This window comes from Canis aureus, chromosome 6 (assembly GCF_053574225.1).
Source record: "Canis aureus isolate CA01 chromosome 6, VMU_Caureus_v.1.0, whole genome shotgun sequence".
Taxonomy (NCBI): domain Eukaryota; kingdom Metazoa; phylum Chordata; class Mammalia; order Carnivora; family Canidae; genus Canis; species Canis aureus.
The window spans coordinates 39,566,588-39,580,259 of NC_135616.1; the positions used below are offsets into that span (position 1 = coordinate 39,566,588).

General features: G+C 56.5%; 1 protein-coding gene across 2 annotated transcripts; it reads left to right on the forward strand.

Annotated features, from left to right (window-relative positions):
• The first annotated feature begins 855 nt into the window (after positions 1-855).
• On the forward strand, positions 856-11,134 carry RHBG (Rh family B glycoprotein). Of its 2 annotated transcripts, XM_077901083.1 has the most exons (10): positions 857-1,137; positions 5,937-6,123; positions 6,478-6,628; positions 6,753-6,900; positions 8,238-8,404; positions 8,691-8,828; positions 8,946-9,079; positions 9,436-9,557; positions 10,538-10,611; positions 10,748-11,134. In XM_077901083.1, exons 1-10 carry the CDS (start codon positions 951-953, stop codon positions 10,814-10,816), a joined length of 1,377 nt encoding a protein of 458 aa, XP_077757209.1. In that variant the 5' UTR covers positions 857-950; the 3' UTR covers positions 10,817-11,134. The 2 variants fall into 2 exon arrangements, with proteins under 2 accessions (XP_077757210.1, XP_077757209.1); XM_077901084.1 differs by lacking the exon at positions 9,436-9,557 and having other exon boundaries at positions 856-1,137.
• Positions 11,135-13,672: the final 2,538 nt, after the last annotated feature.

Genomic DNA, 13,672 nt, shown 5'->3' on the forward strand with positions numbered 1-13,672 from the left:
GCCTCTGTACTTCCTAAGGTCTCACATTCACCCCGGTGGAAATGCAGCTCCCTCCTATGTATGGGTCTCTCAGCTGGACAGTGGCTCCTGAAGGCCATGAGGGTCATCTCCAAAGCCTGGCTCACAGTAGGCATCAGTCTGTGTGCTTCTTGTCTGTCTCCTGGGACCCCAGCAGATGTCCCAAGTGGCTCCTGACTCCTGGCCCAGAAGACCCTCTGTCTTGCTTCCCTTCTTTCCAGCTGCTGAGGCAGGCCAGGTCTCCTCGGACCCTTGCAGGTGAGAAGGAAACCCAGCTGTCAGCAGGGCCAGCTGCTAGTCATGCTGGGGTGCAGACCTGGGAAGCCTAGGAGGCTTGGGGCCCCGGGGAGGGCTTCAGCCGCTGAGGCCCAGACACCCCCAGCTGGGTTAATCATCAATGCTTGGACAGCGCCTCTTTACCTCTGTACTCCATCTGGCTTTTCCAGTTTGGAAAAGATTGAGTAACCCCTCAACTGTCTCTGGTGTTAACCCTGGGGGGGCCAAGCCCAGGCTTTAAAGGGAAACAGAAACACTCCTTGGGAAACACTCTAAACTAACACCACGTTTGAGGGGGAAGGTGCTCTCCTTGCCCCTGCCTGGGACCCCCAGCTATGCCCCATTAGGGCAGAACACCAGCCATCTCCAAGACCTACCCCAACCCGAACTGCATGAGGGTCAGCTGGGCCAAGGGAGACAGGCCCCAGGGGTCTGACACTGCCGCCCCGCCCTGCCGTCCTTGCCCCACCTCAGGCCTCAGGCCCAGGCCCTCACTGCCCTGGTTCTGTAACTGCGGGGGCTGAGCCTTGGCAGGGCCTGGGCCTGGCTCCAGTGGGTGGGGCCTGGCTCCGGTGGAACCTGCGGGCCCTGCTGGGGAGTGTCTGCCCTGTGTGCTGGGAGCCCCAGCCTGAGCCAGAGCCTGGAAGACCCTGTCCATGGCCAGATCCCCCCGCCGCGCCGGGGCCCCGCGACTGCAGCTGCCCCTGCTGTGCCTCCTCCTCCAGGGCGCCACTGCCATCCTCTTTGCTGTCTTTGTCCGCTACAACCATGAGACGGACGCGGCCCTCTGGCACTGGGGCAACCACAGTAACTTGGACAATGAATTTTACTTTCGCTACCCAAGTGAGTGTGGGTGAGGGAGCGGGGAGCTAAGGGCCCAAGCTCCATGGTGTCTTGGGTGTGCATATCTGCCCCCAGGAGGGCAACCATCTGGCTGAGATGAAGTTGCCCCAGATTTATAATAATACCCTTTCCCTGGTGTCTGCGGTGCTCTAGGCATTGTGCTGAGGGCAGCACATGCATTATCTCCTTTACTCCACGAAGTGGACAAAGATGGGGAAACTGAGCCTTAAAGAGATTAGGACGTGGCTGGTTCAGATTCCAGTTGTCAGAGTTGAGGAAGCTGGAATTCAAACCCAGATCTGAGCTTTAATCGCTCCCTGTCTTGCCTCCCAGTTGGCCAAATTGGGCTTTGCAGGGCTGTTGCAGAGACTGCCTTTCTGAGAACCTCCGCCCTAATCACAGGAGAGAATCCTCCTGTGATTAGGGCGGAGGTTCTCAGAAAGGAGGTAGGGAGTGGTGTGCGGGAGGTGGCAATGGCAGGGCACTATGAAGGCAGCCAAGACTGGTGGCGCTCAGATGTTTCCTCCCCAGTCACTCAAAACTGGCCCTTCCAGAGTCAGAGAGAGAATAGCACAACCACTGACCACAGCCGCAGAGCAGCAGCCCCCAGCCCCCAGAGGGAAGCATGGCAGGGTCATTAGCCCATTTCCTAGGGGAGGAAGCTGAGGGCTTGTGACTTGCTCAGGAGAATGGCAGAGCAGGAACTGGGACTTGGGCATCCCAAGCAACACAGCTCACCTGCCTGCTGACGAGGCCCAGGAATGAGAGGTTAAGCCTCTGCCCCTGCTGGAGACAGAGCCTCTCCCTCAAGGTTGCCCCCTTCCACTCCCAGCTCAGGCCCTGGGCAGCTGGGACCAAAGATACCAGATCTCCAGACTATAGCACCACTGCTTGGGCAGGGCTTCTCTTAGCCTCACTTTTCTCCATCTGGGCAATGGGGAGCAGGATGCCTCAGTTTGAGGGATGTACATCCAAGTAAGTCCTGGTGTGAGAGCCTCCTATAAAAAAACCCCAGGCTGTCATTACCTTGCTTTTTGTATGCTGAGCTGGCAGCAGGCTGTCCCCACCTGACCCTCTCCCAGTCTCAATGCTGACACAGCGAGGCTCCCAATGCTGAGGACATAGACAGTGAGTTGCACTGGGCCCGAGCAAGAAGCGCTCAACCGCCAGACCCCCAGGTATCCTCGGCAGAGGGGCTGCAGCTCCTCCCTCTCATGTTTCATGTCAGCCCTGTCTTTACAAGGTGACCCACAGAAGCTGGGGTGGCAGTCTCCTGGGTTGTGCATTTGTCCAGAGAGGTAGTGTTGGGAGGGAACAGCCCCCAAGCTGAGAGAAGTAAGCTCTTGTCCAAGAGTCTGACCTGGCTGCCTGCAGGACCCCCCCCCCCATTTGCTCCTCCCATGGGCCTCACCCAAGGCCTCAGCACCCTGCTCCACTCAAAGTTCTCTCTGAAACACCCCAGCCTGTCACCCCTCTGCTGCATTGCGGGGGGGCGGTGGGGGGCTCTCCTGGGACACGCAGCCCTCCCTGGACTGCAGTAAGAGGAATGGAGTGGGGATCCTACCTCTCTGCTGCCCTAGGTTTCTATCCCTGTGGACTTGGGACCCTGGTGTGGGGGAAGGTCGGGGCCAAGGGAAGTGTGAGGTCTCTAGAGCCTGGCGCTTTGATGAGCCGGGTCTTCCTCTGCCCCTGAGTCCAGGGGAAGGGGTCAGGGCCAGAGGGAGGTGTAACCACTGCCCTTTCACCGCCGGTTCAGGAGATGAAAGGGAGTTCTGCAGCTGGTGTTGAGCTGTGGGGCTAGGTGTCCAGTGCCAAGGACACAGCTGCTCTGAGGGTCTCTGTCATTGCCACAAGGAAGGACTCTCAGCATACATGTGGCCCTCTCCCCTCAGATGTGGAGAGACAACTAGAGAGGTCATGGGGCTGCCTAAGATCATACAGCTAGTTAGCCAGGCTAGAGCCAGGTCTCTTGGCTGCCCAGTTGTGGCCTTTCCCCACATGACAAACTTCCTGTCCCATCAGGCAAGTCATGGAGAATAAGAAAGAGGAGAAAAGACAGGTTTATAGGGGACACAGTGGCAAGTACAAGATAGAGTCTAAGAAAACAGTATGGGCAGGTCCTGTGTCACACATCTCTGAGACCTTGCTCTTGGGGAGAAGTATTTTGGATAGATGGAATCAGGATCTTCTTGGAAGAAGTGGGGGAAGGGGATGTTACTGGGACCAGAGTGGTTTGTGACCACTAGAAGAGTGTGAGGGGAGGTGGACTCCACAGCTCACCACTCCCTTCTCTCTGTTCCTCGTGTTTTATAGCCCCACTTTACAGATGAGGAAACCAAGGCTCACAGAGGTTAAGTGGCTCATCCATGATCACACAATCTGGCTTTAACTGTCCCCTTGTTCCTTGTTATTTTGTTCAGGAGCCATCCAGTGGGTTGGGGAGGGGTGGTAAGGGGAGGAGGGAGGGTCATGGGTATCTCTAGAGGGCTTCTGATCTGTTCTCCAACCAGAGGTGCATGGGTTTGGTGGCCACAGCCACTGTGGAATGTTCCCAGTGAAGGAGATTTCTTAATGTTTAGACTCCAGTTGAAAGGTCAAGGGACTGAGTTTTGATGGAAAACAAACCCGGGGTGGGAGATGTAAATATTATTCCCACTTCAGACAAGCTCTGGGGCAGTTTCTGCATGTCAGGGACATGGCATCCAGCACCCCATCCCCCTTTGCCATCTTGCTGTCCTTGGACAAAAGAAGAGACAAGACATCCCCTTTACTGTTTGCTTAGGGAGAAAAGAAGCCAGACAGTGAGGCCTCAAAGAACGTAGGTTGCAGGCTGGGTTATAGGTGATGCTTCTTTTTTTTCTGTTGGGGTTTAAGATCTGAGAGGGAAGAGAGAGCTGGGTGATTCGGGAGCACACAGGGCTAGAGAACACTTAGCAAGGCGAGGGGACCTCCAGACCCTCTCCCCGCTTGGCTGTGGGGGCCGACAGCTGAGCTCTGCTTCCAGCACCCACCCAACCTTCTGCCAGGGGCTTGCAAGCTTATTTCCTGTCTGCCCATACCTAGCACAAAAAAGCAAAAAAGTCTGCTTCTCTCAAAGTTACGGATTGCAAAAATTTTTGGCCTGTTGGTGCTTCCTCAGATTAAACATAAAGGTGACCGTGATTGTTTTTTTCCTTTATGATCTGTCTATTTCTACAAGAGATTTGAAGTTATTTGTAACAAAAACATGATGAGTAGGAGAAAACAAAAGCAGGGAAGCAGAACACAAATAACGAATAGAACACCATAAGTGCTTCCAGGTGCTCCAGTGGCTGGCCGATGGCAGCGTGGCTCCAAGCTACCAGGCAGCCAAGAGAAAAAGGAAATATGATCAGTCATGTCTTCTCCTCAGAAGCCAGGAAGGCTCACAGAAGCGATTCTTTGATTCTTCCAGGTTCGGTGACGGCAGGCACAGTGGCAGCTGAGCTAACAGCTCCGTCCCCAGAGCCTGATGCTCCAGTTCATAGGAAAGCTCGCTCCCATGAATTCGGGGAACGCTGCTGGGTCCCTTGGGGGAAGTGACATGTGCTACCACTAAGTTCCAAGAGAAAGTTCTCACGTGGAGCTATAAAAGGGGAGTTTAGGGTCAGAGTTGACTCTGTTTCTCAATAACTTATTTACACTTGCGCGACTTCTGGCAGCACTGTGATACTCCTTCTCTAGCATTTCTCCATTAAAGCCAAAGATACGGCATGGAATCACTCTACACGTAGACCTGAGACAGAGAGCGGGGCCAGGTGTGTGCTAGTGGCATGTCGCACAAGGTTATGTTCCAAACCCTACTTACACGTAGGGGAGGAGAGAGGTCCAGAACAAACTAATACTGAAGCAAACTACTTGTCTGTATCTCATTTTCGGCCTTACTGCATATGATTTGTATTAATCTCCTCTTTTATGCATACATAATAAAAAGCAAATGGAAAGGCTCTGATCCACTGGGTGTTATGCTATATGTTGGCAAATTGAACTCCAATAAAAAATAAATTAAAAAAAAAAACAAAGAAAAGAAAGGCTCTGATCTTCCTGCCCAGAAACCTCAGTGACACTTAAAAAAAAACAAACACAATTAATTCATGTATAAAATTAACATATTCAAATTATAGAAAGAAACAAACGAAAAAAGCAGAACCCTCCTTCCCAGAGCTACCACATTGCAGGACTCCAGGGGCTGCGGTTTGAGGGGCAGCAGTGCACCAGCAACCCCCCCACACACACACACACTCCATTTAGTCCCTGAGGAAATCTCTGTTCACAATTAGAGCTATTTCAAAAATAAATAAATACATACATAAAGTTACTTCATAAATTATTTTTTAAAAGTTTAAAATCCTCAACATGGAGAGGTATAGATTCTCAATATGAGAGATGGAGGATAGACCTTGAGGAGGACTTTCCAGCAGAAAGGGAAAATTGAAAGAAGCTCGAAGGGGAAAATGAGTTTGGGCATGGAGGGGCAGGGTCTGCGGCAGGAGAGAGCTCAGGCAGGACTTCCTGCCAGCCAATTGTAGGAAACCAAAGGCCAGGCCAGAGAAGAGACTAGAAGGCTCTCTGTGCCTTGGCTCCGACATGGGGACAGCAGGGATGGTCTGAGTCCCACTCCAAGCAAGCCAGCTCTGTGTAGGTGATCCTGGCCAAGAGGCCCCACCACACCTGAGGAGTTTCAGAGCCTCAGCTACTGCCTCAAGGTGGCCCTGGCTGGTGAGGGCTGGGCGCTGGATCGGATGGCCCGAGGCCAGAGCAGCCTTGAATGTCCCCTGCAGGTTTCCAGGATGTGCATGTCATGGTGTTTGTGGGCTTCGGCTTCCTCATGGCCTTCCTGCAGCGTTATGGCTTCAGCAGCGTGGGCTTCACCTTCCTCCTGGCTGCCTTTGCCCTGCAGTGGTCCACACTTATCCAGGGCTTCTTCCACTCCTTGCACGGAGGCTATATCCATGTCAGCGTGAACAGGTACGCAGGGATAGCCTCCCGGTTCCTCCCTGCCCCCTGGTCTAGCTGGGAGGCTCCTGCCCCAGGGGGAGCCAACCCCAGCCTGGTCCTTCAGGCTGCTCCTGGGCCAGCAAGTGACTTATCCAGGTGCCCTGCCTGTTCCCCTTGCCACCCACACACCCAGCCACACCTCCCCCTTTCTTGAAATCCCTTCTTCCCCAAGAACTGTGGGGTGTAGGACAGGGCACAGGGGCACCTGTGGTTCAGGGTGGTTCTAACACTGGAATCCTGGCATCTCTGCCTCCGGCCCTGCTTGTCTGCTCAGGGCGCCCTCACCTGCCCTGCTCACCCTCCCCTCACACCCTGCCTCCCCAGCATGATCAACGCTGACTTCTGTGCTGGGGCTGTACTCATCTCCTTTGGTGCCATCCTGGGCAAGACTGGGCCGGCTCAGCTGCTGCTCATGACTGTGCTGGAGGTGGCGCTGTTTGGCATCAATGAGTTTGTGCTCCTTAATCTCCTACAGGTGAGTGGATGGATGGGGGCGGGGGGTGGGGGGGGTGGGGAGGTGGGCATGGTCAGGGCCAGGCCCCAGAGCATGGAGACCATGGGGCCAGGACTGCCCTTCCAGCTCAACTCCACCTTCCCAGGTGAAGGACGCAGGAGGCTCCATGACTATCCACACTTTCGGGGCCTACTTCGGACTGGTGCTCTCACGGGTCCTCTACAGGCCTCAGCTGGAGAAGAGCAAGCATCGCCAGTGCTCTGTCTACCATTCGGACCTCTTTGCCATGATTGGTGAGGCCTGCCTGGGCAGGGTGGGGTGGTGGGGTGGGGGTCAGGCAGGGCCATCTCCAAGAGAGGTCTCAGGGTGCTGCCTATAGTCTTTGAGGTCCTGCTGGGAACTCCCTTCCAAAGGCCAAGATCTCTGCTCATCATTGTCAACAGTTTTTTGCCAACAGTTCTTGGACTCAGCCCTGGGCTGAGCACATGCCCCAGACCCACTCCTGGGGGCCTTTCTGAGTTAAGTCCAACTACACCAACCCTTGCTTAAAACCCTTCATCCTCCACCCTGAGGCAGAAGCCCCCCGCATTCTCCCCATCTACCACCTCCAGGATGCTGCTCCTCCCTCTGCCCCCCCCCCCAGGTGATTTCCCAGAGGCCCCCTAACACCCACACCTTGGGTGCTGGGAGAGGTTGTGGGTCTGACCATCAAGGCCATCTGTTTCTTCAAGCATGAGCGTAGACCTTGGCCTCTGCTCCTGTCTCTGCCTCCACAAATGAGGCAGGAGAGGAAATTGGTATTTTATCTCTTCATCGGTGGTACTGAACAATGATCACAGTGCCTATTCCCACAGTAAACAGAGAGGCTGGTCTTGTATTTCTTGCTCACCTCAGGGATTATCATGAAATGAGGTGGATGCTTCAGCATTCAAGAAGGCATGCTTCCCCCAGAGGCTTGCACCCCAGCTCTCCTCTGTCCTCCTCCTTCCAGGCAGGACACCCTGCCTCTTCCTGATTCCTCCTGCTCACCTCTTGCAGGACACGCATGTGAGCAGACTGCACGCTTCAAGGAGCAATTGCATTGCACACCTGAGGGCCCTCAGGACGAAAGGTCATCCCTCAGGCCCTCTTGCCATGGTGGCCCTATGGGGTCCCTGCCCTCCCCTCCAGGACTGGCCTGGGAACCCCACACGGGTAGGCGGGGCACATGGAGCTGTGGTTTCCCCACACACACACACAGAGGCACCCCTCCTGCACCTTGCAGCCCCCCCACATTCAAGGGGCAGGTGAGGTTTTAAATATTGCTATTTCCCTGATATGAATATCAAGCTCCCAGTTGAGTGCCTAACATGCAGCGCCCTTTCCCTGTTTTTTTCTCCTTTTCTGATGCTGAAAAAATATGTCAACTGCCTGTGGTCCTCAGTCGGGTAGCTCTTCCCGTTGGTTCCCTTTAACAGCAGCTCTTGGTTGGGCAGTTAGTGGCTGCTAGGCCCAGGGCTGCACACTTCCTGCACGCTGGCTGATGTGGCCCGGCTCTAGGAGGTGTTATCCCCCTTTATGAGTGAGGACACTGAGCCTGCTCAGGGGACTACCTGCTTTCTCTCACTCTGCCGGCCTGCCCCCTGTTTAGGGACCATCTTCCTGTGGATCTTCTGGCCCAGTTTCAACTCTGCACCCACCACACTGGGGGATGGGCAGCACCGAACAGCCCTCAACACATACTACTCTCTGTCGGCGAGCACCCTCGGCACCTTTGCCATGTCAGCCCTCGTTGGGGAGCGTGGCCGGCTGGACATGGTACGGGTGGAGGCCTCTGGGAGGCCCAGAGATGGGTGAGGGGAGGAGAGGCCTGAGACCGGGCAAGGTCCACTTTCCAGAGGAGCAGGACACGGCATGAGCACAGGGACCAGATGTGCAGGGTCACAGCAAGACAAGACCCCATGACAGCAGGAGAGTTAGAGATCAGACAGCAGAGGGACTTCCAGAGGCAGGAGATGCTGCTGTGGTGGATGGACGGAGCAGGGTTGGTCTGGGCAGACAATCTGGAAGAGCCTCCAATGCCCTGCTCTCCTTGATCCTCCAGGTCCACATCCAGAATGCCGCACTGGCTGGAGGGGTTGTGGTAGGGACAGCAGGTGAAATGATGCTGACACCCTTTGGGGCCCTGGCAGCTGGCTTCCTGGCTGGGACAGTCTCCACGCTGGGCTACAAGTTTTTCACGGTATAAATCCCTCTCGGGTCCTGGGCAGAGCAGGGGTCCTCAGCACCTTTCCCCCCATTCTCCAACAGCCCAGTGGGGACGGGCACACGAGACTCATGATGGTGCTCTGTCCTCCAGCCCATCCTCGAGGCAAAATTCAAAGTCCAAGACACATGTGGTGTTCACAACCTTCATGGGATTCCTGGGGTCCTGGGAGCCCTCCTGGGGGTCCTTGTGGTCGGGCTGGCCACCCATGAAGCTTATGGAGAAGGGTGAGTCCTCCCCATCCCTGACCCTCTCCAAGGTCATTATCCCCCTGGGTGGCCTCTCTCATTCTCTTCCTCCTTCAGTGGACCAGCACAAAAAGCAGTGTCTATTTTCATTTACTCATTCATTCATTCATGAATAATGACAGGAAAACATAATAACCTTCAAGATGGAGGTTTGCACATTAGGGGTCAGAGGACAAGCACAGTGATCCTCAGACTGAGTCAGAAAAGCACATGTCTGCGGGCACACGAGGGTGGAAGGGGGATCTGGGCTCCCTTGAGGTCCTTTTGGCCTCTGTGTGATGCAGTGACCTGCCCTGGCTCTGGCTCTATCTTCCCATCACCTCCTCTCCCTGCAGCCTAGGCAGTGTGTTTCCGCTCATAGCCAAAGGCCAGCGCACTGCCATGTCTCAGGCCATGTACCAGCTCTTCGGGCTGTTTGTCACTCTGATGTTTGCCTCTGTGGGTGGGGCCCTCGGAGGTAAGTGACCTTGGCTGGGGTGGGCAGCTAGCAGGAGCTCCCCGGAGCACGGAAGACAGAGGAGGGGTGCTCTCTGGAGGAAGGGCCTCTGGATCCCATCCCCCTGACATTCATTTGCTCACATGATTATTAAGCACTTGCTTTGTGTCAGGTGTGGAGAGCGGCTGCAGAGTTCAGGGGTAACCTCCTCCAGAAGCAGGTGCTTGTTCCCTCCTGGTGCTGGGAAAAGATGGGGAGCAGGCTAGGGACCCGTTGTCCAGTCCTGTGGCTTCCCTGTGATGCCCATTCTGTCCACCAGAGGGCAGCACGACCTCAGGCTGAGGCCCCTAAGGGAATCCAAGCTCGGTAGGGAGCAGGGGTGGGAGAGAGGGGATGGACAGAGGTGGGAGGGGAAGGACAGGGGCAGAGGGTGGGGGCTGGAACACACAACCTTCCGCAGAGGCAGACTGCCCACTGACCCGGGTCAGACAGTCCTTCCTGATGTCTGGCCTTAGTCCTCGGGGCCTCCAGAATGAAACCTGAGACTCAGTATTCGCACCCTGCCCCTGCTCTCACCGTGAGCTTCACCTTCTCCCACAATGTTCAATTTGTTGGGTCATTTAATTCCTTATTTACTCAATAAACACCCTCTACAGCCGTCCTAGATGGAGGTTATGGGGATCCCAGGAGCTGTGCTTATGGGAGCCTCACGGTTTAGGTCATTAATGTTTAGGGGAACCAGTAAGGGCTGGACTTCTCTGGGCCTCAGCTTCCTTCACTGTGACCAGAGGGTCATGGGTAGTTTGTTGGGCTGCTGTGGGTACTCAGGGGCGGGGGTGGGGGGCTTGATGAGCCCTTGCCTGGCCTGGCCCAGCACACAGCAGGTGCTCCCCAAGTCCAGCTGGGTTCTCTGTGGCAGGCATCCTGTGGAGACCACCCTCCAACCCCCCCACACCCCTGCACCTCTCACCCCCTCCCAACCCCTCCCCTACTGCCATCAGGTCTCCTGCTCAAGCTGCCCTGCCTGGGTTCCCCGGCAGACTGCCAGTGTTATGAGGACCAGGTGTACTGGGAGGTGAGCTGCCTGCAGGCCCTCAGACCCCCCCCTCTTTCCTCCCTCCCTGCTCATTCTCCCTTGGGGGACACCCCAGCTGTGGTCTTCAGCCCCCTGAAGCGACCTCTTCACCTGCTCCCCCACCCCTGCCCTCCAGGTGCCTGGGGAGCATGAAGATGCAGCCCAGGGACCCCTGAAGGCGGAAGAGCCAGATACCCAGGCCTAACTTGCTTCCAGTCCTCGAGAGGACGAGAGGATGCTCTTGTTTTAGGAGATGGTGACTGGCTGCCATAGGGATGTTCTTTTCTAGCTCCTGACTCTCCTGATACAAGAAAGGCTGAGAGCTGCCTGGGGTACTGGGCACAGGGCGGTGGAAGGGGCGGCGATGGGGGGAAGCCGCACCTGGCCCAGGTTGGGGGGAGAACTCACATCAACCCCACCCCACCCCTGGGCCTGTGAGCGAGGTTTTGGGCGCAGCAATTACCATGAGGTGTGAGCCAGGCCCGGTGGCTGTTGGGGTGATAAACACCACCTATACCAAGGACTCCAACTCCTTTTTGTGCACTGGGAATCCAGGGACCTCCTCTCTGGCTCTAACACACAGTGTTGAAACCTTGGCGGGCTCAGGTGGGGGGACCTGGGTGCCAGCACACTCCCACCCCCCGGGGCCCCATGTAGCTCCCTGTGTGGTGCCCAGCTTGGGCTTGCCTGCCTCCAGGGACAGGGCACTCATTCTCTACTAGAAAGTCTGTCATGTGGGGCCTGGGCTGCTGGACAGGCCTTCCTGCCCCAGAATGGCATCTGCTCCCCCTCCTGATGTGGGCGGCCTTCAAAGGCAGCAGAGCGGCCCCTGTGGGACTTGAAAGGGGAGCAGGGGCTGGAAAGGGGAGCAGGCTAGCACTGTGTCCTTGGACGCAGCCAGCAGTCCGCACCGTTCTGCCCCTGGGGTCAACAGGGGAGTGGGAAGCGCCCAAAGGGAGGCTGCATGGGAGCAGGGAGGCAGGCCCAGCCTGGACGCCGGAGGCTTCTGACCACCAGAGGGCGCCCCAGATCCAGCACAAGAAGCGGAGGCCCGGCCCTCACCCTCACCCTAATGGGTGTCCTTCCCAGGCGCCCTTTCTGGGTTCCTTCCTGGTGTCCTTCCTGGGGGTCCTCCTGGTGTCCTTACTGGTGTCCTTCCTGGGGGTCCTTCCTTTGTTCCTTCCCAGGCGTCCTTCCCGGATGTCCTTCCTGGGTGTCCCTTCCGGGTGTTCTTCCCAGGTGTCCTTCCCAGGTGTCCTTCCCGGGTGTCCTTCCTAGGAGTCCTTCCTGGCTACCTCTGCCTGCTCCTCACCGTCATGCCCTGAGTCTGCTTTGAGTTCCCAGTTCCCACTGTATGTCAGGCGGGTTCTAGTGCCTCAGATCTTGTGCAGCAGAGAGGCCACCCCTCCAGCAGCCTGGAGTGCCTCACCCCTCCCAGAGAGCGAGGACCCCTCCACCCTGTTCTGTCCTTCCTCCAGCGGGAGCTGCCCAGACCACAGGCCTCTCCCCTCAAGATCAACACCCATTCAGACCCAGGGACCTGTGGGGAAGGGGCTTCTGGGGCCTGACTCTGGGTCAGGAAAAGAGGTACCCCCACCAGGCTTTATCCTCATGGAAGTTGGGGGGATGGAGTGTGGCTGGGAAAGGAGGCCAAGCACAGAGCTGAGAGGAACAGGAGGAAAAAGCAGCGCCACTAAGGGACCCCATCTCTGTCCACAGGGCCCCATTGTACCCCAACCCATCAGCTTTCTGCTTCCTCCACAGAGCCCCCCATTGCTGGCTGGAATGGGTGTGGGAGGGAGCACCTGTGCTGGGGCAGGAGGGTGACTGCCCAGGTTGCAGTAGGGTCCCCTGTGCTTTCGGCCCCTGTGGGGAGGGAAGGGGCTTGGGAAAGCTGAGGCCTCATCCCCCTTTACCCCCTGGGGACTCAGCTCCTAGCCCTATGCTGGTCCAGGCCCAGCTGCTGAACTGGAGCCCCCACCCTCACCACCCAACCATCCTCAAAGGGACCTGAAAGCCTGTTGGGAAGGGAAGGCTCAGTGAAAGGATGAGACCCTTGCTGCCCTGGCTCAGTCTGGGTAGTCATTTCTGCACACTGCCAGAATTTTCCAACAGATCCTCTTCTGGTTCCTTCTTTTTTTTTTTTTTTTTAATATTTTATTTAGGGATCCCTGGGTGGCGCAGAGGTTTGGCGCCTGCCTTTGGCCCAGGGCGCGATCCCGGAGACCCGGGATCGAATCCCACATTGGGCTCCCGGTGCATGGAGCCTGCTTCTCCCTCTGCCTGTGTCTCTGTGCCTCTCTCTCTCTCTGTGACTATCATAAATAAATAAAAAAGAGATTAATATTTTATTTATTTACTCATAGACACAGAGAGAGAGAGAGAGACAGAGACACAGGCAGAGGGAGAAGCAGGCTCCATGCAGGGAGCCTGATGTGGGACTTGATCCCGGGACTCCAGAATCACACCCCAGGCTGCAGGTGGCGCCAAACTGCTGCGCCACTGGGGCTGCCCATCTTCTGGTTCCTTTTTGATGGCAGCCACATCTCCTCCAGGCTTGAAAACAGAGCCTCTTCCAGCCCTGGCTGGCCACTGCACCCAGCTTGGTGGAGAGAGGCTTTGGAGAGGGGACAACTGAGCCCTCTCTGGGGGAAGGCCATCAGCCAGCCGGCGTTCAGGGGAGGAAGTATGGGGTGGCCCACCAAGAAGTCCCTGAGGAAGGACAGGTTGGTCAGGGACTGTCCCACAACCGAAGCCTCACGTGTCCTGCAGGCAGATAGTTCCAGGCTCCATCACCCCCAAGAGGCCTCCCATGGCCTGGAGTCAGTGCTGAGCTCTGTCACAGAACCCATAGCTTGGCTCAGGAGCCTCGGTCCAGGGCTGAGCTTTCCCAACCGGGGGCTGGCTTGTCACAGCTTTTCTTCCCTTCCCTCCCCTACTGGTTCCTGAGCAAGCCGCTGGGCACCCCATTGACTGTGCCCTGTGATTAAAGCCATCACTTGTGGTTTGGGGATGGGGGCAATGGGGGGCAAGAAGGGGATGGGGGATGGGAGTGATGGGG